Here is a 25,180-nt window from a genome sequence, read left to right as displayed (position 1 = left end):
CTGTGACAGATTGCGGTAGGTCCCGTACTTTTACCTCCTTGGTATCTTGACCTTTAAGGACCTGGTCACCGAAATGGATCTTAATGTGTGGCATTTGAGACAATGCGTTCTCCATAATCAATTTAGCACTTCTTTTAAGTCTGCTGTGCGTGTGGCAGAATATAAGCTGTGAGGGATTCCTGACCACTCCCCTATTCTATTACATATAATATTACCAAGGGTCAAGCCCTCTGGAAATACAACCCGTTTTGGATGTATCTCATGGGGGCTGGATCTGAGCTGGTTGCTCTGTGGAAAGGCTTTTTTGCTGTAAACATTCACACGACAAGACCCCAAGTTGTTTGGGACTCCTTTAAAGCTCATCTCAGGGGTACTTTGGTAAATAGAGTTGCAGCTCTTAAAAATGTTTCTAGAGATAAAGAACAAGAATTAGAACAGACTTGTAGGGACTAGGAATCTGTCTATTTGGTAGATTGCTCCACTGATACCCATCACTAATGGCTTTCTGCTCAAAAAGAGTGGACTGATCCAAGTGTAAGCTGCGTTTCAGCAAACATGGCAATTATGTGGAGGCAGACTGGACTGAGAGCTTTCTGGCATATTTGGCACACATGGAGGGTGCTAATAATACCTAATTTTGGTGGAATCTTTCATGATTTCTACCAGGAGGTGTATACATCTTGGGCACGTTACACTGAGAGGGATCTAGCTTGCTATTGAGACACAATCTGTCTTCCTACTCTATCAGAAGACAGTAGATTAAATGGAGAATTCAAAAACACAGTGGAAGAGGTGGACGATGCCATTATGTCCTTCCCTGATTGGAAGGTTCTGGGCATGGACGATCTCCTTATTGAACTTTATAAATAACACAGAGCTTTTTTAGTCCCTAAGTTACTGGAGATCTTTAATGCTCTATTTGACTCTGGTATTTTGTCTCAATCAATGGCTGAGGCGCTGGTCATGGTCCTGTATATCCAGATTCATATAGGCCTATAGATTATATCTAAATTGTTGGCCCTTAGACTTAACATAATCATTTTGAAACTGATCGATCCAGATCAAACGGGCTTTATGCTCTGAAAGTCCACCTGTCTAAATTTACAGAGCTTATTTACTCTCATGCAGGTGACTGATTTGAGTGTCCAGGAATCAGTGTTAGTTTCCCATGATTGAGTTGAGTAGTCTTATTTATGGGAAGTGATGAAAAGATTTGGAATGGGCCCTGTTTACGTAAACTTGGCTAAGTTCCGCTATTCTAACCCGGTCACCAGAGTCTGAGTTAACGTGCATGCGTCCAGGTCTTTCAAACTAGGCAGGAGAACCCGGTAAGGCATCCTCTTTTCCCTACCTTATTTGCTCTGGCTATCGAACCTCTTGCCTGTTCAATTTGTCACGCTGCCTCCACTAGGGTCTTGGGACTACTGCTAGAGAGGACATGGTAGCTCTTTACTTGAATATGTTGCTTTTCCAATCTGACATACATGGCTCCATAGATAGTCTTCTGGACTATAAGTTGTAAATATACTTGGCTCCTATTCCACCAGTCTGAAGATCAACTGGGGCAAATCAAGTACTTTTCCATTGGAACGTCCCTGTCCGAAATTTCCCCATAGCTGTTTTCCCCTAAAGTGTACCTTCAGATTTAAATATTTAGGTATTTGGATCTCTAATTATGTATGGGATTATGTGCCTCTGAACATTAAACCCCAAATTGACTTTCTGAAATCTAAAGTTCACACCTAGCGGAAACTACCTCTTTCAGTGTAAGGGAGAATAAATCTGGTAAAAATGATCATACAGCCTAAGCTTCTGTATGATTTGCAGCAGGCACCAATTTTTCTGCCCTCCTCTCCGTTTTGTAATTAATCAGCTCATGTCGTCTTTGGTGTGGGGCGAGCACAGAGAGGCTCAGTGGCTCCAGCGATTAGCATGCCCATCAGGTTATTTAAGCAATCTAAAATCAACCCTAAGATGCTAAATAATAAAGAAGAAAAGAGAGAAAGAAGCAGATTTAAAATCTGATGCTCAAACAGTCCTTACTGAAATATGTTACTCTGTGTTTTGCATGTAGCCCAAAGTTAAGTAAAATATAACTTTTATTGATTGTTATAATTAAAATTATTTTGCATTAAAAGCAGCGAAATGTGTAAGTGATAAGGTGAATAAAATATTTTTTGTGCGACTCTATTATTGCTGTGTGTGAACTCCGATCAATTAATTATAATCATTTTAGGTCAGAAATGAAGAGTTATTGCATCTTAATTTTATTTTATGTTCCCCTCAAGTGATATTCTGATCTAGATGTCTCTGCCAGTAGTCAATAACATACCATACATAGGTTGTAAAAATGACAAACTGGCCTACTAATATCACAGTCAAGTCACTCATATATTTCTTGTATTACCTTAGGATCAGTGACTTATCTGGATTTGTATCTCTATTAGTACTCTGTTATACTTTAATCTCCATTAAATCTCTTTAAGGCTTGCATGAAAAGTTAACATGCTAAATCAAGCCCACTGCCTTCACCCTGCTCCAATTCTTAACCAGTGACAAAATTCTGGTGTGGTGCAGGAGGCTTGCAGGTAGGGACAGACAGCAAGCTGAGTGTGGTCATCCATGGCTGAACCAAACAGAAAGGGTCATTTTTTGGGTTTTGAGTGCTATATTAAACATAGCAAGGTCCTGTAACTGTGAATCCAACTGAGCATCTAATTTAGTAATATTGTATGTAAAACAATAAAGTCCACTAAAAGTAGGTAGACATTTTTCCAAGCTCTGTTGAGCGCGCACACACACACGCACACAAACTTTAAAAGTGCTTGCTGCAAGATATTACACGCAATTGACTATACTTCTTTATTGATGGCGACATCTGCAGGTTATTAGACTGTACTACTGAAACAGGGCATAAAATACAATCAGAGCTGTTTCTTTTCTAATAAAAGCTGCAATATTTTTTTTAAAATAATTAACCTTTTAATGACCAGGGAAATATAAGTATACTTTCCCATTTTTGCTATGCCTCAACTAAACAATTCTTAATTTTTGTTAGAAGGTGGCTGTGTGAGGTTTCAGCCCTACTACCATGACCTACCCTTTATTTATATAGCGCCCAGCATATTCCGTAATGCTTTACAATTGGGACTTTATGTCTTAAATCTTGAGAAAGATCACTGTGGCAGGACTGAAACTTTGATGGGTCACATCTATAAAGCACAATGCTTTGGTTTTTTTTTGCCGTTGGTATGATTTTCAATGAGTTGTGGAATCAGGTATTTCATCCTTTTACAAATTCATTTTCACATATAAATATTTATATTTTTGTATCTGGGGGACAGATGGCATTCTTTGGGAAGCATTGTGGAATAAATGCTAACAAATTTTATGTGGCACGCATAGTGGGAAAAAGGACAAAAATGTAATTGTAGCCATGACTATTTTCATATAATTAGTGCATTTCCAAACAGGTGCACCAAAATGTATTCAGTTATTTTTACTTTTTCTTTGAAAACCAAAAAGGTTTACTTTACAAATGTTTATGAGAAATTATAAGGTGTATTTTCTTAAATTACATATTTAAAAAGGATATTTTTGAAGCTATTTCTTACCAGTGCATCTTCTACTTTTAATAGCCAACAATTTTGTTTGTTGTTTGTTAATACAAATCTGTCTTGAAAGGAGCTGAACTATAAAAGTCAAAGGATCAGATGTCAGGAACCACGTTAAATGGTACCTGGCTCCATAACCCGAACACCTGGCTATCATTAGGAGCCTGGCTTCAGGGAGGGGGGTACAGAGGCACCCTGGAAAACTGTGTGAAGCACAGCTATACAGGCTGCTCATGAGACACAGACTTATGTCACGCAAACACAAACTATTTCCTTCACCCTTGAAAGTACATAGTCAGCTTTGTGGATCATTCACCTGAAAACCTAGGATCACAAGTATTTATTAGGTCATAAATTCCTGGGCTATATACATTTACACAGGTACGAGTGCGCAGGTGGGTTGGGTCCTAGAATACTAGATATCTACGTGAGATATGTCACCTTTTTGTCGGCTTTAAAATCTATAAATCTATAACTATGGAGTCTTGGACGGTTACCAGTTGTTCATATTAAATCACCAAATCATTTTGGTAAAATAATCGTAGGAATGTATTTTCTTACCTGTCAGCATTATTTGCACCAGTTTGCACTAATAGAATGTGCATGGCACATTCTGCAGCTCCCCTGAAAGGGGAGCTGCAAAGGAAGGTAACACATGCAGTGCATAGGAAATCTGCCTGGAAGTACAGGCAAAGAACATACTATGTGTGAGCCTTGGACAAGTTACTGCAGTACATTGTAATAGTGTATATACAAACTCATTTGTAGAAAAAAGCATGACAGTATTGTGTTGGAAACTATGGACAGGTGATTGGCTGTTGCGAGTAAGGACTGACCTTAGCAATACCCTTTGTATAGCCTAATGGCAGACCAAGCCAAACTATGACTTGTTATTGATGAACATAGGGTTAATGGAAGAATGAAACATACACTGTACACATAATATGATTCTATTTCTTTCCAGGGAAATTACAGTTTATGGAAAGTTTCCTACCAACCAATTTCAATACTGTCCAGCTTCTACCTGTTCAGCCTTGCCATTGTGTTCATGTTTAACTTACATTTGCTAACATTTAAGCCAGGGTTTCTGAACCCCAGTCCGCAAGTAACCCCAACAGGACATCTTTTGAGGATTTTCTTAATCATGTTACTCTAAGTGGATGGGTCATTAATTTATCCCACAGATAAAAATCTTGAAAACATGACCTGTTGGGGTAATGAAATACTGCTGGGATATATTTATTTTACTAGTGATTAATCATAGAAGTTTAGTGCACAAACTTACACTTATTATCAGGCTCCAGCTCCTGCAGCTCCTTGCAAGACTGTAGCTCCCTCTGTAATACACTGCTCTTGCCCTCCGACAGCTCCAAACTAGAAGAGAAAACAGTTTGTAGACACATTTCAATTCCAGATTTTTTTGACAAACTCACAGAGCTAGCTATACCTATAATGCAGTAATTGCAGCATATTTTGCAGAACATAAAACAGGCATCTTGCAGCAATGAATTGACACAGATGCCCCTGATCTCGTCCCCAACAGCAAAAGTAGCAAACACACATAATAACTACCTGAAGAATTTATCTTCTAATGCAGAATCTCGATGCCAGCTCTCTTTTCTCCCTAGATAGATAAAAAAAATTCTACAATGGAGAAATATTCACTTTAGAGGTAAAGTATTTTTTACCCATCAAAAAACATCCAATATCACTCACTTGGATACAAGAGACACTCCTTCTGGGCTTCTCCATCCTTCCAGATAACCTTGAAGTTATGTTGACAATGGTCACTTAAATGGTGCTTGGGGATATCACAGACCTGACAATGAGATCGAAAACAACATAGATCACACAATGACAAAGACACAAAAATAAATAGAATTTTAAAAAAAGTTGAACAAAGAACATGCTAAAAGCGCAGTCATACGACATGACAGAAATTTAACAGGGTAGCACAGACATAGGAAATGAAAGATAAGCAAACAAGAGATAAACAGAGTGACATAGTGCGTAAGATAATGGATGCTTGGAGTACCCAGAGTAAACTTGGCTTTTGTTTTCCATCAGGAGTTTTCCAGGTGACCATAATTGGTTTATCATTAATAAACAGTATCAAATCGTCTTCAACCTAAAACACGGAACAGAAAGAGCTAAATTTAAAAATGTACCCGACTCATACAGGTATATTTTGTACAAGTGAAATTGGTTTCATCCACAAAACAAGTTTAAATTTATGAACAATGGCACTAAAATTCACGTTAAAGAAGCACTCACAGTTAACATTAAAGTTTAATGGAGCTGCTTCTTCCCCTTACCTTAGCCCTGGGAACTGGACAATGAAGTAGTTATTCCCAGAGATCCTTTTGTTTCTGTGAAATGTTTGCCAGGTGGAGGTGTGACCCCACAGACCTATTGAACAATGTTATCTCACCCCCCACAGACAGAGTATGCAGCACCTGCTTTTGCCAATACTGTACTACAGAAATGTGTTGCCCTTGAACAGCTGTTTCTGGGGCTCCACTAAGGGGAAAGTGGCGACAATCACAATGCAGACAGTAAAGGACCAATGCAGGCGGGTAGTGAATGTCAACAATCACACGGTCGAGAATTTCAAGCTGTCCCCAGAATGGAAGTGTCTGCATTTAATCTGCCGACATTTTCATGTCAACAGTGTCAGATATGTGACCACAACCCATAGAGAGAGGGTTGCCCAACTTTAATGCAATATTTCCCTGCACATGTAATCTAATATTTCACATAATCAACTTAATTAACATTTTAAACTTGCATGTGCCGTGATAATTTTTATGAGCCCAAGCTGGTTTTTCAGCAATATCATTTGTTCTCCATTAAACATGCAGCCAGGATATCGGATGTGTTTACAAGAAGACAAAAAAAAACAAAAAAACAATTCCCCCGTGAATTACATCCTATATCCCAAATGTATTTATCTCTAACATGTTAGTGAAACATTTACAGATGTATTACTTTTGAATAACAGACAAACCATTAAAGATTAATGGATACATAAGTGCTTTTTATTTCTGTGCCCTTTTTGTCCACAGCTAAATGCAGTAACGCAAGAGAAAGCATAAATGATTATAGCTACTACTATAGAAAGACAGGCAAAACAACAACGGCAATAATGGGTCTTTTTAGTTTGTATCACAAAAAAGGTGAATAATTAAATTGCAAACCGATATTTCACACAACAAATGTAAAAAAAAAAAAAAAAACGGAGGAGGAAAACGCTGTGCAAGGTTGTTGTGGAATGTCCAACTATGGAGAAAAACCTTCCTTCTGTGTACGATGACACAGCTCATCCAGTTTTGTTTATTCCTAACATATATGACAGCTGCATATTTCAGAAGAGAACAGGATTTGTGGAACAGAAAAAGAACATGAAAAAGGACTAAATAGGAATAAGGACTTGTTAAGTACGCCTTACATGATTATTGGTGCAAGCATGTTCAATTTGGTTCCAACTGTATGTGACATTTTTTGCGCCTGTGGTATGCACATTTAATACTTTGACAGCTCATCCAGTGCCAACAGTAAAAACTGCAAACTGTCAGTCCTGACTATCTTCTTTCATGACAATCACTTAACGCACATTTCTTTCCAAAGGTGCCTGGCAATCTTTCCACTCTATACATAAAGTGATAAGGCAACACATGCACTGCCAGCCTCTCAAGTGGTTTCTAATTTAGAGAAGAGAGTGGCAGACTGGTTTTCTACGTTAGGTGTAATGTTCATATTAATGACAATAACTTAAAAAACACACAAAAGAAATTTGCATGCCCCTGTTATTCATCACAAAACCACAAAATTAAAAATGTAATTCGTATTGAAGACATACAAATTGCGCCCATATAGCAATATTTTTTACCCTTTTTGGACAAATACACCCCAATGCTGCAGAGACACCCGGCCAATTTTGTGATAAATATTGCAATTTGGCGAAGGATACCCATAAGCTATAAATGTTCCTTCTGGTCATCTGTGCCCTCAGAAATGGCTGGTTTAAGTCCCTCATTGACTTTTGTGAGTCCTATTTTTTGAATATCTTCTGTTTAAGAAGCCTATTACTATATTTTATTGCTATTATTTTATAAGAAGTGGAGTTTATTTTGCTCGCTTTAAACTTGCCTTACCCTCAACTTAAAAACTATTCTGTTCAGATCTATCACAGGTCCCCCACCTTAGAAACCATTGCTCTATAGACATAAGGAAGTATTTGAATGTTCCAAGTAAATTTGAATGGAGTGTGACTCTCATTCCCTTCCAGATCTTCTTGGAATTTCAATCCTCTGACGGGACACTATGAAATGGGCTGCTGTTTCCACTCTTTTCCTGACTGGCAGCCTGAGCAGTCATGTAACCACATGTCATCAATCCATGGCCAGCAGGGAGAACCAAACAAACCCTTCAGGAGAAGGATTCATTAGTGCCACTGCCCACCCACAATTTTTGACACTGAAACGTTGGCAGCCAATGGAAATTTACCAGCCTAAGCTGGTTATCTCCCTCTGGAAATGATGGTTTGAAAAGTCCATGTGTTACTAGTCTAAAAAGATCAAAACGTTTATATACTGCCAGCAAAATCAGAGTACATCTCAGTAATATACTTATAACAATCAATGTTAAAAGTGCATGATTATGGATACATTCTTCTCCAATTTGCAGTATTATTCCAGTACGTAAGAGTGTTGCCTCTCTAAATAAAAATTTTTTTTTGTAGTGCCACATGTTTTTGTATGTTATTATAATGACACTGCAATGCTCGTTCAGTTGAAAATGTATAAAAATATATGTGCATTTTTTTCTGTGCTTTTCATGCGGTGTGATTTTGTCAATAGATTTAACTGTATTGGTAATCTGCATTAGTGCATGCTGTTTACTGAAACCTTAAATACAGCATTAAGTTTTAACAAACCAGTGATGTGAACTCTACCATTGATTCCTATATGCCCTAAGTTTATCAGCATGACAAGTGACGTAACTAAAGGAGTAAAAATTAAATTATTTATCTTGATTTTCAAAATATATGTCTAATTTCAATTATGTTACCTTACCAGAACTGGATGAGAAACAGTTACCGACATTGAAGGTCCATTCATATGAATTGTGAGACATCGGATGGAAAGAGGGTGATCCGCTGGAACGTAAAATAATAAGCATTTTAAGGAATGTGATAGGACTGATAGCAGAATCTAACCAATTCCAAAATGCTCACCTCTCCCGAGAAGCCAACGATGATAAAACCAGGCACTCTGGTCATTTGGGTCAGTGAAGAAAGCATTCTGTACAAGTTCCAGTTCTAGCACAGATAAACAAGGCATATATGGTGGAAGTAAGTATCCCTGAGCTGTGCATTTCATGGGTGTTATTTTGTTTAAACTGTTTTTATTGAGGGTATGTAAAGGAAAACAGGGTCAGAAACATTGACAAACTTACACAGAATTTCCAGTATATTCACAACATCACAATAAAAGAAGAGCATGTTTGAACATATGGGGTCAATAAGGAAAATATGAGGGATAGAATGGGGAATGGGGGCTTAGAGTTTACAGAGAGTCAAGTGTTTTCTTTGTAGCAGTCTGTATCTTTGAATTCTAACCATTGAAGCCATGTGGCTATAAATTCTGATGAGTTGTCATTTGCAGAAGTAATTACTCGTCCATAGTCAAGTAATACGCTATCAGAGTATACCAATCCATAATTGAAGGGAGACGGACATTTCCAGCGTAGTGGAATTAAAGACTTTGCAGCATTACTTAGTGACTTAATAAGGATTTTTTGTATTTGCTGAAGGGAATTTTAAACAAGTTTAAATTCCAAAAACCATAGTCCATACGAACCTCTAAGTTTTAGATCATTTTAGTGATTCGGACTACCTTTGTCTAGAATAATTTTATTTTTGGGCAATCCCACCAGATATGCATTTAAATGCCTATTTTTGCTGGACCACCTGAGTTCGGTAAACGGACCTCAGAAAGTGTCAAATCTGCAAGTATTTTGAAAATTCTGGGTGGGGCAAGTTCCCGGAGAAAATTCTGGATTAGTTAAGAAAGAGGTATGAGGAGGAAACCATAGATATAGGTTATAGATATATAAACCATAAAAAATATAGGATACTACTCTTGATTTTTTCAGCAAACAGGGTAGGTGAGATCATCAGCAACCAAGGATCATTCTCTGAGGGGAGTTGAACAAATTGTTCAATAGAGACCCACTGTTTACTGTCTTTAGGTCACGTTCATTCTAAATTTCTATGCAACATTATAGCCTGGGAGTAGCTAGCAATTAGGTGAAGCTGGAGACCACCTAAATGTTTACGCCTATAAAGAATATCCAGTCTTACCCCAGATAAATCGTCTTATCACTCCTTGACATCTTGGAGCCATCTAGGAGGAATATGTATTGGCAATGTAAAGAATCTTAGGTAGTGTGTTCATTTTGATCACAATGACTCTTCCCAATCTATGATAAATGCTTATAAAGCTAATTCTTGTAGTCCACTCAGAGTGGATAATATAGTTTCAAAATTAGCTTGAAAGAGCTTTGAGAGATCCCTAGAACTATTAGATATAGGAGTTGGGAGGGGTGTCACTCAAAGGGGAACCCGTGCCATAGGCCGTCAACTATAAAGGGAGGTGTAGTGATGTTCAAAGCTATAAATTGTGAATAGTTTATTTAGAAGTTTGAAAGTCTCCCAATTTTTTTAAAACTCCGCTACCAAGCTGGGGAGCAAAATTAACACGGTGGGAGATAGTCACCAGTAAATCATAGTCGAATAGGGCCAACTTGAATACCTGGTCACCCACCTTTATCCCCATTATATTAGAGTTAGCTCTAATGGACAGTGCAAGGGCTTCCACATATTAAACAAAAATCAACGGTTATAGTGGACAGCCCTGTCTGGTGGCATTCATAATGTTGAAAGGCTCAAACAGGGAACTGTTGACCTTCATCTTAGCTGAGGGAGAATCAAAGAGCCAAAATTCTATGGAGACGTTTTGGCCGTAATCCCATGTGTCTCAGAAGGCCCGACATAAAATCCCAATCAACACTGTTGAAGGCCTTCTCAGCATCAGTTGACAACAAAATCGATTAGATATCTTGCTGCAAGATAAGTGGGATCCGATTAATCAATTTGGTTGTGTTGTCACATGCTTCACATCCAATGACAAAGCAGACTTGGATCACCATGGATTAGCTCAGGAAGAAAAATATTGAAGCGGTTAGCAATCAATTTAGCATACAGATTAATGTATGTTCAAAAGTGAGATGGGCCTATAATTGGGCATAGGGAGGGGTCCTTTCCCTCTTTAGGGAAAATTATAACTTGAGCTTCTAGGGCTTGTTTATCGAATTTTGTCTTATTGGAAACTGCATTAAACGCCTGGAGAAGTAGAAGGACAAGTTTATCTTTAAAATAGGAGATGGCAAAGCCACTGCAAATCTGGCTTTTACCAGAAGGAGCTGGGGATATTGCTTGCACCAGGTATAAAGGGCTATTCTAAGAAATCTTTATCATCCGCTGAAAGACCAGGAAAGTCAATTGACTGCAGATAGCTGGCTATCTCCCCGTTTATCCCACTCCAGGATGTCCGGCAATGTTGTAAAGTTTAGAGTAATAAGATCGGAATGTGGATGCTATGCCCCCAGTTTCAAAATGCGTATTGCCTTTATAGATTTTATATATGAGGTAATTCTCTGTGCATGCAAGGCCCTGACGAGCATTTTATTACCCATTGGACGAAGCTGTTACGGCATTTACAATATGTTAGTTTTATTTTATTGTTCATTAAAGTGTTCAATGCCGTTCTGGCTTCCACCAGTTTAGTACAGAGATCTCTGGATAGGGAGGTCTTGTAGTTTGTTTCTAATAGATTTATAGTGGTATATATTGTAGTAAGGCATCTCTCTGTGCTTGTCTCTGTCATACCTGATTATTAAGGAAAAATAACAATAATACATAATAGTCACAGAGTTTCTGAAAAAGCAATGTATATTGTATGTAACCTTGTAATGTAATGTAATCTCAAGGTGTGCTTTGCTAAATGACACAAGTCTGAACATATGCAAGTCTCAATAATCTTTTGAAATTAGCTAGAAAGAGATAGATAAGCATCTCTGAGGAGTTTTTTTGGTATGGAGAGGATGTCGACCTGACCAGCCAAGCCGAACGATCAGAGGCGAGAACTCAGGCCCTGTGAACATTCCAGAACCCAGGACATCCCTAGCTCACTTCGAAAGCCCTGTGACATTTGGGAGATCAATCTGTCCTTATTGACAGCTAAACTCCAAAGGGTGGGGATGAGAACTATGTGGAGAAAGGTTAAAGTCTTCTGCCTTAGACAATAACGTATCCATTTTCATGATGGGGTCTATCAAGATTGAAATGTCTTATTTTTCTCACTTGTGTTCCCTCACACACACCAAGTCTTAACTAGTAAGTAGTGACTCTGGTTATATTTCCTATTTTGTTACGGAAACTTATTTCTGCAACTTATTGTATGTCTTGTTATTAACTTTTTGTAACTATGCCTTGGAAACATTTTTCAGATTAAATACATTTAATCTAGTGTGTTCTCTGTGATTCTTTGTGAGTTTGCGAAGCCCAGGGAGGCTCATGCTACACGTGTATGTGATTTAAGTGTGAAACATTAATAAGTGGTTTTGGTGAACGTACGGACACCGTAATAAATCCTTTGTGGTGGCAGAAAAGTTGTATTAATCGCTAAGTGACTAAGGTGAGACCAGTCACAGCCAGTTGTTCAGATTGGGACAGCCTGGACAATCGTGACAAACGCCCTTAGCTGAATGCATTTACCTCTAATTACACTTCTGTGAACTTCCCAGAAAGAAAATAAAAGGCAAGTGATGTATCATTGTTGTCTACATATTCCTCAAGAGAGGACTCCATGCGCGTTTTACAATAGTTATCTTGTTATAAACATTCGTTGGGTCTCTAGGTCCACTATTCAAAGGAAGGGTGAGGTAACTGAATGGTGACAAAAGTGGTGGCATGATCAGACTAAATTACTGAACTTATCTCAGCCCTCTGAAAGAGTTAGTGTTTATGCCTGTGCTGATAAAAATATAGTCTATTCTGGAATACATGCTGTGTGGATGCGAGTAAAATGTGTAATCGCAAACATAAGTTTGTGCAAGAGTCTGAAGGAGTCAACCAACTGGTGCTCATGAAAGGTACGTCTCACCCTCCGATGTTTTCTATCAGGGTGTTTATGAGCTCTATTAGATGTATGATGAATGGGGTCAAGGGACCAAATTAGATTGCCTCCTATCATGAGGTCGTCAAGCAGATGTTCCACTTGCTCCAACATATTCGTATAGAAGGCAGGTTGACCTTGATTTGGGGTGTAAAGGTTGACAATTGCGAACTGGTGGTCATAAATTTTACATTTTACCAAGAGGCCTACCTACTTCTTACCTGTGGGTCATGATGTCTGGTAATGGGAGGTGTATGGCGAATAGAACAGCTACCCCTTATCGCTTTCCTTGGAAATTATTGCTGTAAAACCCATTGGGATAATAGTGGCTGCTTAATGTAGGGGACAAGATCCAGTGTTTGAAATTAGTTTCACGGCCTTTATCGGGCCGTAAGGCTCCGAGGGGATTGGATCTTTTCAGGGATATTTAGTCCTCTGCGTTTAATATGTTATGGTCTGTAAGCAACACACATATCAGTGGGACAGGCTATTAAAAAGGTAGGCAACAATCACAAACTGAACTCTGCGTTATTTGCTACTGGCAAATTAACACCCTTGAACGAGAGGCAGGAGACATGGTCATAAGTGGAGAGGATTAGTGTTCAGGAGAGTGTCAATCGTTATTCTGGTGCATGTTAACATGCCAACACAAAGTTCCAACGTTTCTCAAAATGAAAACCATCATTATTTAGGTTGTCATTGGTCCTATATTATATTTAATTATAGGAGTGATTATGTATCTATGTAGATAAATTATCCTGCATTACAACTGAATAGAACATTGATTATAACATCACTCTTTTCTCACATATGCTGCTAAGACAAAAAAATGCTTGTCTCACCAGATAATAGAACATTTTCAGTCACTCTGCCAAGCCGCAGTGGGTCAGGGTGGATTTCTGGGAGAAGTTTGCTGCGATAATGCCAAGAGGAGTAGTTGGAGAAGTTTTTGGCGATAAGGCTGCTAGTAAATTCAAGTTCATCTGTGAGCTTAACACGTGATGTCTGAGTTACAAATCTTCGGTAATCCCAGCAGTGAACTGCAGTAGTTAAAACAAGACAGATATGGCTAGCGGCACAAGAGAATATTAGGAGTTACTTTATAAAGTTTAAGGAGACGATTTCACTGTCAATTATTACTTACAGTTCCTTTCATCAAGCTCCAGAAAACGATTACATAGTGTCAATTCCCTTGACCAATCTGGTTCTGGCATGTGCTGCATGGTCCAACAACGATGATACCAGGTCCCGTAAGACTTTGGGTTAACACGTAAGCAGCTCTCTAGGAAGGAGAGCTCCCCCAAATACAGGGGCCGCATCTCCTCATCTGACCTCGAGTAGGAAAAAAAGAAAATCTAACTCATACCTCTTTGTTGGTGTTTGAGCATTTGGCAAAAGGCATAGTCTCAGTGAGTGAGAGATCGACATTAGCAAGGCACATTTCTAAAGCTTATTTCAAAGAAGGTGTGATTCAAATTTTTACACATAATAGATTGTAAGCTCTCATTAGCAGGGCCCTCTCGGACAACCTCAAACGTCCTTGTTCTGTTTATATGCAGATTTTCTTTTTGTAAGATTTAGTACAAAGACTGTCCAATGCAGTTTTGTGGCGCCTTATAAATAAATGATACTCATTTAGTCCTCATAATGGCACGGGACTTCATTTGTAGAAGCATTTTTCCCCAAAACTAGAATCATACAGAACCTAAATTTTAAAGAAACATTTTTGTTCTCTAAAAAAATACAAAACAAACCCAAACCTCTTTTCTTGCATGAAAATGATATATTTGCTAGAAAAATTCACCTGTCAGCCCCAAGTGCAAGAAAAACTTCCCGCCTCATGTTCCATAAGGAAGCGAAATCTGGGTTTAATGCTAATATTTGGGTAGTCAATTCCAGGGCTTCTTTATCCAGCTCCCCTACTTCACGCTGGAAGAAACAAGGAAATAAGAGTAAAAAGATAAATAAGAGGGAAAAAAAAAATCAAAACAAAAACAAGAAGCTCATTTGGTGACCAGAGATGATAAATAGTGCATCAACATATGTAGGGTTTGCTTTCAACTTTGAGATGTGTGGGCAAGCCTCAAGTTGAATGGAATAGAGGAGTCGTTGAGCTCATAAGTTTTTATTTACTGCAAAAGGGAGGGGCATTCACAACATCAAACAAGGCCCGCTAGAGCAGGATGGAGATCTCCTGCACAGACTGTTACCTGCACTGTTTTGGGTGGAGGCAGTCTTTAAATATCACACAGAAGATTTTATAATACAGAACTAGCAATTCAATTTTGTTTGCCACTTTAAAATGAGAGAGAGGTTCAATTACAAGCCATGCATTTTCAGTTGTGACCGCCCCCTACCAATCATACCCTTCTAATCTCCAAAACATCCCATAGCCCTGTAAAAAGGCTACACTTTGCAGCCATCGCCATTCTGGTCAGAAAAGGACCAGAGCATTATAGCTCCACCCCCTCACTAGTGCCTGTGAGAATACTCAATGCAGCTAACTTACATGGGCTCCATGTTTAGTCTCACAGCCCAGCTGAAAACCAGGGCTGTATGAGCGCGAGGACCAACGTGAAGCTGAAATAAAGGACATTTAATTGGTCTCCCGTTCACACCACACCCTGGAGATATTTTAAAGTACCAAACAAACATGTTCATCAATTTAGGTGGTAATGCAGAACTAAGATGGCAGTTTGTGCTTCGTTCAGGTACTAGGTTGTCTGATGAGTCACTAAACATAAATTTACACTTTTTATTTAAGCCCCCAATGCTAAATCATGTATCCTATTCCTGCACCCCACCCTCATGAATAGGCAGGGCTTCACAAAGAAACACTGTCCTCATCTTCATGTGTACAGTTTGCAAGGCTGACAGTGTGAAACGGCTGTCCCTCTTCCATATCCTAGAGGGTAGCATGAGAGGTACATAGTCACTGTATAGGAATAATAGCCGCTGAATGATTCTGTAATAATTCACCTAAAACTCATGATAGATATTTTGAGGATAGCATTTCACTAGGGTTGGAGTGGTGAAACCAAAGAAAAAACTAGGGATTTAAAATTGTTCTTACCTTATGCAATGCAGTCTGTGTGACACTCACATACAATTGTAGCTTTTTTTCTCTCTCCTTGCGCTTTACTTCTTGTTGTTCCAAAGTAGTCTTAACTTTAACCCGCCCATGCTGAAGGTAAAAGATCAGATACTGTTAGCACAAGGATCACTGTTTACATGATCATATTCCATTCCTAAACACATACACTAGGTCAATGCAACCAAGAGCTCTCCAAGATTTTCAAATGGTCCTTGAGGACATAATCTGCCGCGTAGGATACAGCACAAAAGCGTGTAATAATAACGCAGATGTTCAAAGTTCTCATTGGCTGAATCCTATTCACTTATAAAAGCCTATTATGGAAATGTGGCCTGCTAAATGGACAACCCTATTTTACAAGACATAAGGCTAAATTTATAAAACTGCGAGTTTGAAAAAGTGGAGATGTTGCCTATAGCGACCAATCAGATTCTAGTTATCATTTATTTAGTACATTCTACAAAATGACAGCTAGATTCTGATTGGTTGCTGTAGGCAACATCTCCGCTTTTTCAATCTCGCAGTTTCGTAAATATACCTCATAGTGTACTTTCCACAAAAGCTTGGGTTGCACTTACCTAGATTATGGTTGACTTAGGTAAAGATATTAAGGTTAGTCTTCCAATTCCAACCAGCACAATAGTTTAGGGTACCTGATATTTGGAAGATACTAACCCAAAAACAGTGCATATGCAATAAATTATTATCCTGCCATCACTGCAATACAAATGTTTAATGTCGATGGACAGTTCTTTCAAAGTGGATACAGAGAAGTATATTACTTACAATAGAATATATACATATATATAGAATTTAGACATACCATTGTGTTCCAGGTAATAAGGACAGCAGACCTGCAATAGAACAAGTCATTTAACTGAGTCAGGAGATTGGGAATAACATTTTAAAACGATTCTACCCCATCATGTTTCTGCAACATCATATAAACTGGATAGATTGTGAGCGAGAGTTGAGATAATATACAGTTAGTCTTAAAATGTTCCAAATGGGAGACACTTTTGGGTTTGAAAATTACATGGTAAAAAAATAACTTTTCATTTACAACAAATGTAAATAGAAATAATTAGAATGCAAAACCAGGCAACAGAAATGAGTAAACAAGGATATTTATGTTACACAGTAGAAACTTTTTTGTTTTACAGTAGACAGATTTACCACTGCTTAATATACATTGACTGTGTATTTTACTAGATGGCTTGATTCACTGTGTTCCAGTGTGGTGAGTGCACTGAATGAAAGCCAGACAGTTCTACTGTGGCAACAGAGAGAGCTTTATATGTGTGGGAACTGGGTTTGCCAGGTTATTGGGTAAGGAAGAAAACGTTTCTGATATGTCATTCAATTAGGCAAGATATTCATTATATACCAACAAAAAATATATAAATTAATAAAACTATGCATATTCAAATACACATGCTGTTCACAACACGATATCCACAAAATAATTTGATGTCTAAATTGCATGTATTATTATTTATATCAAGGCTGTAACATAGGGCAAATGAGAAAGAAACCATCTTTACACTTCTTGATTCTCTGGCCAGACATGGGGTGTGTTATGTCAGAATAAGAAGTTGTTGTTTTAACTAGTTTTGATGTCAATCTTCAGAAATAAGATAAGATATCTTTCCCCTAACTCAGACATTGACCTTGGGGGATTTCGCAAAGCTCTGCTAGGTGTGCTTACCAGATAGTAAAAATATGTGAGCTACACTATCAAAACACATATTACACTAATTACTAATGGTTACTGTCTGTGCAAATATGATAATAAGCAAGCCAACCAAAACTGTGTCACTAAAATACAAAATTCTTTTTGCATAAAATGGAATCTGAACTTAAATTATATCTGTCTTTCCATTTTAAGTATGAGTTTTACTAAATCCCCTTTCATCCCAATAAAAGTCACAGAGGAGGTGTCTCTAGCTTATGCTGTAATTAGCAGGGCCCTGGCACTTAACATTTTGTCAGCACCTTGGGTGATTACCTTTTGTGCAGACTGGTCTCCGTGTAGCAGGAAAGAACTCACACAACTCTGCAAATCCCTGCATTGACTCCCCATTTCTTCCAGAATTCAATTCTCACCCTCACCAACTCACCCCCGTCCTACATCTCTGACCTTGTCACAAAATACACTCCCTCATGCCCTCTTTGGTCAATCTCTGACCTATTCCTCTCCTCCTTGCTGGTAAGCACCTCTCACTCCCGCCTCCAAGACTTCTCCTGTGCTGCTCCCCAATTATGGCACTCCATACACTGCCTGACCAGACTTTCAACCACCCTATCAAAACCCACCTCTTCATATAGATATCACTAAATCTTGGCCACACCTGATACTACTCCTTCTGCATGCTCTACCAGGTCCAGTCCCATGTCCACTGTGAGGCCCTCTAGCTCTTATTGTCTCAACATTGCCCTCACCCTCTAAGCTCTCATGAGCACGGCCCTCTCTATCCTTTGTCTTCACTTCTGCACCTCCTATGTCAACTTCGTTTATGTATGATTTGTATTTGTATGATGTCTGGCGCTGCAGAGTTTTGTGGCCACTTACAAACAACCAATAATGATGCCTCTTGCATGTTTTTTCATAACACTTGTTTGTTATACACCTTGTCTATGTACAGTATTATGCTTCTTGAATGTCTTGTACTTTGCCTGTTGGTCCTCAACATCTTTGTAATATGTATAAAAAAAGACTATACAGCGTTAAAGTCTCAACAAATACTGCCATGAAACAAATTAAAATATTTTGAAATGGTCTAACTATGGCAGACTGCTTTGTAGTAATGCTCAGAAACAAAAACAGTTTGGTAAAAAAAATTGATACATTTATTGAAAACTAGTTAAACGTCTATACTTAAATACATTAAATAATCAAATATACCAAATAGTAGACATTGACGTATCCGTGCATAATATCTGAAATTAGCAGATACAGATCCGGTTTCTAGGTAAAAAAAAAAGAATTCTGCCATTTATGATTGTGTCTACAGGTTTTCAAATGCTCAGACAATACATTGCTTGCTATCTCAACTGGTATAGTTTTAACTAAGCACTATGCAAGCCCCCAATTTTATCTGTACGCGTCACTTTCATTAATCGGTCTATCCATCGCCTCTAACTAGACCCGGTCATGAAGTTTATTGTATTGACTGTCAGATTCTTTAAAGAGAATGATGACTTGCGTGAAGACAGGTACCTACACAAAAAAATGTGACAAACGTCCATTAAGCCAAAGCGTTGGATTTATAATTCAAGTCATAAACATGACATTATGAATTTGCTCCCCCTTTTTGGCAGTTCAGACATACCCCACAAATGCCCCGATTTACGTGAGACAGTCCTGACTTGAGGACTGCGTCCCACTTTACTGATTTTGACAGCACTGTCCCACGTGCCGGGGGGCTGTGAGGTATGTCTAGTAGTGCACGTGGCATTTAAGGAGTATTTTATGGGGAAGTGAATGGACCAGTGGACAGCCCAGCGCTTTGGGAAGTGCTTACTATTCCCCTGTCTAGGGCGTACACCATGCACAGTGGTGGCACAAGCATGCTGGTCAGATTACCCAACTTAAAAAATTTAGATGTATGAGATTATAATAATCACTACCCCTTTATCAAATTGTGGTTCAAACTTATTGTTCTAGCAGTGGCAAAAACAAAGCACAAATTACAATAAAATGTACAGGGACCATTTTCAGCAGCTTGAGAATGAAAGAAATGAGAGAGTGGTACTGTGATGTAATAAACAAATCCACATATCCAAGTACATTGTAGAAGCACTGATCATGCCAATGGTAATGAAGCACAGAAAAGTAATGCAATAGCTTCCTCAGGGAAAAGGTACAGCAAGAAACATCCTCGAGCGCTCTACCTAAAGACACACTTGGCAAACATGTCAGCTTTACAAATGAGGGCCTTTCAAGTTTCGTGTTGTTTTTAAATCGGTTTCATTTTGTGAATTGATAAATTATGCAGAAGCAAGATGATCTTCCACACAAAGCTTTACATGCTCTATACGGCGACTAAAAATCCTAAATTTCAATTGCAGAGTAACACTGCCTGCTGTTCCCAAGCATTGTAAAACTTACAGCGAGATGCCCACAACTCTACACCACATTTAAGTTGTGGTCTAACTATTGACTCATACAATGGTAATTCTGTATTTGCAACATGTTGATTTATCCCAGAATAGTATTTGCCTTTGCAGTTGCAGCCTGGCACAGTGTGCTGCTACTAAGCTTTCTGTCTATTAATATCCTAAATCCTTTTTAATTTCTTGCAGTTTGCCATTTTGTCTAACTTAGCGTCATAAGCAAAGATGAAATACCTTAATTTAAAGAGCTTTTACAATTTATTTAATAATAATCTTGAAAAGGACAAGGTCCAATAGTAATCCCAGTCAGACTATGTTCTGCTTATAACTAGAGATGTTCACTGACCCCCGTGTTTTGGTTATGGATCTGGATTAACTTCGTGTTTTGGCAAAACCGCCCTCGCGCATTTTTTTATTTTAGTTTTTCCTAAAATCCCTATTTTATTTTTTTTGCTAAAATCATAATTAGACTCTTGTTTTGTTCCTACATTATTATTAACCTCAATAACATTAATTTCCAGTCAATTTTTGTCATGTGACAAGAACATTGCTATCCCTGTTTCTGTGTGAGCAATGGCGCTGGATCTCCTGGGGAGGGAGGTACTTATGGAATCCAAAACCCGCGAGATCCGACAACGCAACTATGACATTTTGCCTTGATTCAAATCCGAAGACGTGCGGAAGTACCGAACCGGCCCGCGTGCCTACTCGGAATCCCTAAGTCTGGGTGGGTTCGGTTTTCAGAAAACCGAGCATCTCTACTTATAACTACCATCTGTGTTCTATGCCTCCACCGGTTCCCTACCCATGTACATACTTTTTCTATAGACCTAGTACCCTCACTAGACTAATGTGGAACGAAATTGAGTACGATCACAAAATCTAAATAGATTACATCAATTGCACAATCAAGAGCCAGTCAAAAATGTAAAACTTCATAAAAAGTAGTGAGTGCTTAATGAAACGATCCTATCATGGTTATCAAAATATTTTCTACAATTTATTTCAGTAATTCCTTCTTTAAAGACTGGTACCACATCTGTTTTACGACAATCTTTAAGCACGGACTCATAATATAAGAAAACAGTGGTTTATCAATGAATTAACCTAGTTCCTTTAGCATACGTAGGTGGATGTCACCTGGGTCTTTGTCTTGATTTTAGTCTAGGTGTAACCATATCTTCTTCCTATTAGACAAGTAATATATAGGGGCAGATTCAATTCTGAAAAAAAACATTTTTTAAGTGAAAGTATCGCTCATTTTTGCTCGTGTCCCAAAGAGGGGCAAGCAAAAGTGAGTGGTACTCTTTACCATATAAACGGTGAAACTGCACAACCGCGAGTTTCCTCTGGACATCGTGCCTAATTGAATCTGCCCCTTAATGTTGTGTATAGGCTATTACTACACAACCTATTTACTGGTATGTTTTCTTACTTTGTGAATACAGACAAAAAACATATTTAAAAGATCAGCTTTATTCTTCATCTTGTACAACCACTGTTCCCTGCTTATAATTTAGTGGAACAATACTATCAATACAACAACAAAAATAAAACTCTTTTGTGGTGGGGGAGGGTTTGGTTGGAGTAGTGGCCTGGCAGCCATTGGCGACAGTCGCATATCACTGAGCTCTGCGAGTTGAATTCTTAAATCCCCATCCATTGCAGTTAACTTCCACTATTAGGATGCCATGTAGCTACAGGTTCTATTGAGTGAGCAACTGTGACTTTGCTAACACCAGGTGTTCATCTGTGGTAATACAGCACCCCTTTGGACAAAAGTAACATCTGCCTGTTCTACATCACATCACTGAATCAATCTTAGTGGCATATTCAGTTAGCCGCAGAGTGCCTCCGCAATGGTTGCAAAGGAACTCCGCAGGGATATAAAATTGCAGATTTCTCTTTGACCCCTATAGGGGTGCGAGGAGAAATCTGCGATGCTAAGGTACCATAGTACCAGAAAACATACACAGCAACAACGTTGTGAAGAACATTGCAGCTATATATGCGTGTTCTACTCATTTTCTGACCGTTTCCTGCATAATCTGCTTCCTGAACTGACCAGCTCATACGTACCTTTCAGACGTAAAAAAAATAATTTCTGCTACTTTGCTGTGAATTTTTAAGACAATGTAATTCTCTTCTTCTAGTTCTGTGTGTGCACCATCTGTTCCTGGAATATTACCTAGCATAGATATTGTGCCTTCTACCCTACTCTCTCTTCACAGCCTGCAAAAATGTGCAAAAAAAAAAAGAAGAACTAGCACACAGACATTGGTGAGATACCTTACATCAGGTCAGCCGAATTAATCTCAAAAAGCACAGCTGGTTTCACCCCTAGGGGTCGAATCTCAACTAAAGACGATGTTGCGACTTGTGATGTAACGCGTTTGATAACACCTTGACCAGCCTGTCTCTCGTTTCTCACAAAAAGTGTATTATAGCATGTACTTTTTATAGCCCTTGCCTTTATTCCCCAGGCCAACAGAGTACAACAGCAGTGTCTAATTACATGTGGATAAGGGGACATTATAGCTCATTGCAAATATGTATAATTTTTGTTGATATTGCAGTGAAGCCATTATTCATTGTCCTTAAAGTGAAGCCAGGGGGGTTATGGGTAAGGATCAGGTAGTGTCCAGGATACAGGGGGCTGGAGTTGCATTCATTCTCCCCCCCCCCCCCTTCTTTCTCTACAGGAAGCATGGAACAGCTGGGGACCCTATGTCATTACAGTAGTAGTGTAAGGGGTTAAATTCAGGAGGGGTTAACTGTTATCTGATATTTGGAGGTGGGAAGGCCAATTAAAACACACTGTCCTCCACGGGACTTCCTGAGACATTCTGTCTGCGAAACCGCAGGGGCGCTACTGTGGAATAACAGCTCATCTCCAACCCCCTAGTCCAGCACCCACCAATGGTTAAGAAGGAGAGACCCAGGGGTTTGCCAGGGAAGGGAAAATACTGTGGAAATTTGACCCTAGATAAGGATCCACTCCAGGGGGGAGGTGATGTTCATTCTGTGATTTGATTCCTGGAAGGTGCAAGGTCTGGTGTAGAGTTGCCTTTCTCTACCAGACTATATATGCAGCTGAGAGAGATCCATGGATTTGGATTCTGCAATTCAGGACAGCCAGGTGACTGTAACTCCTTAAGCTAGTATGTGGTGAACCTGCCTGGCATTTATTTACTGTGCGTGTATATAATATTCTAGTGATTATTTTTATTACAATAAATGTACTGTTGTACTTATCTAACTGCATTTTCCTGAGTGACTATACGAACCCTAGAAGGTACTGGGTAGGCTTCCCTGGCATAATAAGACACCCGTGGGTGTCCAGCCAGTGTGAAGTGGGTAGATTTGCGCCAGATAAACCCGGGATCTTCACACTACTATACTCTTGGAAAATGAAAAACATGAAGCAAATCATCAAATATGAAGTAGCCAAAGTGGTATCCGGCCTATCTACAGAAGTATTGTTAATATTGGAAACAGTTTTGATGTGCATGAGAACTTGCAGGACGAAATCATCAAGTTTCAACAATTTTCTCCAGTCACTGGTTAATAAACAAGAGGATGCATAGAACCGGTGTAGGCAAAATAACCTCAGGATCCTCAATATACCAGATACAGGTGAAGGCTCCCAGTTGGAGGACTAACTCCTACTGTTTTTTCATCTACAAGCGCCAACAATTTTCGGATAATATGCTAATCCTTATTAGAGTCCATTGTCCCCTTCTGCCTAGACCCCAGGATTCAAAGGTTCCAAGGGATGTAATCATGTGCCTACCTTACTACAAAGAATAGGAACAAATACAGCCTACTTTACTACAAAGGAAAGGTAAGTGGGCGTGCTGAGCTCTGGCTTCTGCGACCTTACTAAAATGGAGAGAGACGAAGGATAAAACACAAACTCTGCATGAAAATAAAATAAATTATAGACTGGTATTCCCCTTTTCCCTCCAAATTCAAGCAAAGGGCAATATGTTGAAGGCAAAAACCGCTGACGAGGCTCTTTCCATGCTTGGGAAACTAAATTTTCAGAGCCCCACAAATCTGCCCACCACCCACCCTGGAGTCTCGGTTGCCCTACCTACTGTTTTCAAGGCAGAAGTCCAGTTCCTGGTATGTCCTATACATGTTTTTATAAGTAGACTCCTTAAGGAATCTTTGAACATTAAGTTCCCCTTGTTTAAATCCATCTTAGAACTTTTTGGCACATTCCAGTATTCATTCTTACATCACAGCAAATGTGGACTTGCACCTCATGTCACAGTCACAAGTGCAGCCTACAGCTAGGTTTCCTGAACTTAGCCAACATACAAGTATTAATTTTTTTTTTTTTTTTGCATGTTCTCTCCCTCTATTTCTAGATCTTTGTCCAGGCGTGGCCTGCCGTTGATGGGCCCCAATTCAAGAAATTGGCTTATGAATCTGTTACCACATCATGGGCACCTACCTCTATGAGGCAACTTGTATATGATATGTTTGAAATGGGTTGACATCATATTTAATGACTCCTTTGCCCTCAATTGCACACACAAAATATATTCTTTTATCTACCTAAGCTAATGCTCCACACTACTAAACATATACTTTTTTTTTTATACCTACACAAAGATGTTCACCCATACACAATGTACATTGGCCCCTTAATTCTAGTAATTATCTGACGTGGCAGATGTCAGTTCCACATTACCTCCTCCTGGTGGATTTGACCAGTCTCTGACACTTTTGGTGTCTTTGCCATTCCCCTCCCTGGTTCCAACTCCGTGGGCTATTCATGCTAATGAATGTTATATTTACCTAATATGCCATTTACCTAAGCTCACAGCAGGCTTACTGTAAGTGCTGGGTGCCAAGATCACAGAAAAAGAAGTGTCAGATGCCATAAAAAATTATAAAACAAATAAATACCCCTTACCTGACCTCCTTGTCCAACAGTATCTTAAAAGGTAACCCTTTTCCAAAAGAGCCTCACAAAAATGTAATTCCAAAAGAGGGCAAAGACCCATCTAACTGTGTCCACTACCGCCCAATCTCATGGTTGAACACATAAAATCTATGCAAAAATTCTAGTGGACTGCTGAAAAGAATACTTCCCAAATTAATAC

General features: G+C 38.9%; 1 protein-coding gene across 2 annotated transcripts in view; it reads right to left on the bottom strand.

Annotated features, from left to right (window-relative positions):
- RABGGTA (Rab geranylgeranyltransferase subunit alpha) overlaps positions 1–25,180 on the bottom strand; it is a 53,818-nt gene that overhangs the window by 15,111 nt on the left and 13,527 nt on the right. For both annotated transcript variants that reach the window (XM_075211150.1, XM_075211149.1), the window contains exons 2-12: positions 16,771–16,801; positions 15,927–16,037; positions 14,658–14,782; positions 13,998–14,185; positions 13,696–13,893; positions 8,851–8,934; positions 8,690–8,772; positions 5,650–5,742; positions 5,331–5,433; positions 5,187–5,238; positions 4,900–4,988 (exon numbers count right to left, since the gene is read on the bottom strand). In XM_075211150.1, coding sequence (XP_075067251.1) covers positions 4,900–4,988; positions 5,187–5,238; positions 5,331–5,433; positions 5,650–5,742; positions 8,690–8,772; positions 8,851–8,934; positions 13,696–13,893; positions 13,998–14,185; positions 14,658–14,782; positions 15,927–16,037; positions 16,771–16,773 — 1,129 coding nt within the window. In that variant the 5' untranslated portion in view covers positions 16,774–16,801. The remainder of the gene's footprint in view (positions 1–4,899; positions 4,989–5,186; positions 5,239–5,330; positions 5,434–5,649; positions 5,743–8,689; positions 8,773–8,850; positions 8,935–13,695; positions 13,894–13,997; positions 14,186–14,657; positions 14,783–15,926; positions 16,038–16,770; positions 16,802–25,180) is intronic.

Source organism: Mixophyes fleayi, chromosome 1 (genome assembly GCF_038048845.1).
Source record: "Mixophyes fleayi isolate aMixFle1 chromosome 1, aMixFle1.hap1, whole genome shotgun sequence".
Lineage (NCBI taxonomy): Eukaryota > Metazoa > Chordata > Amphibia > Anura > Limnodynastidae > Mixophyes > Mixophyes fleayi.
This window is presented reverse-complemented; position numbering and strand designations above follow the sequence as displayed.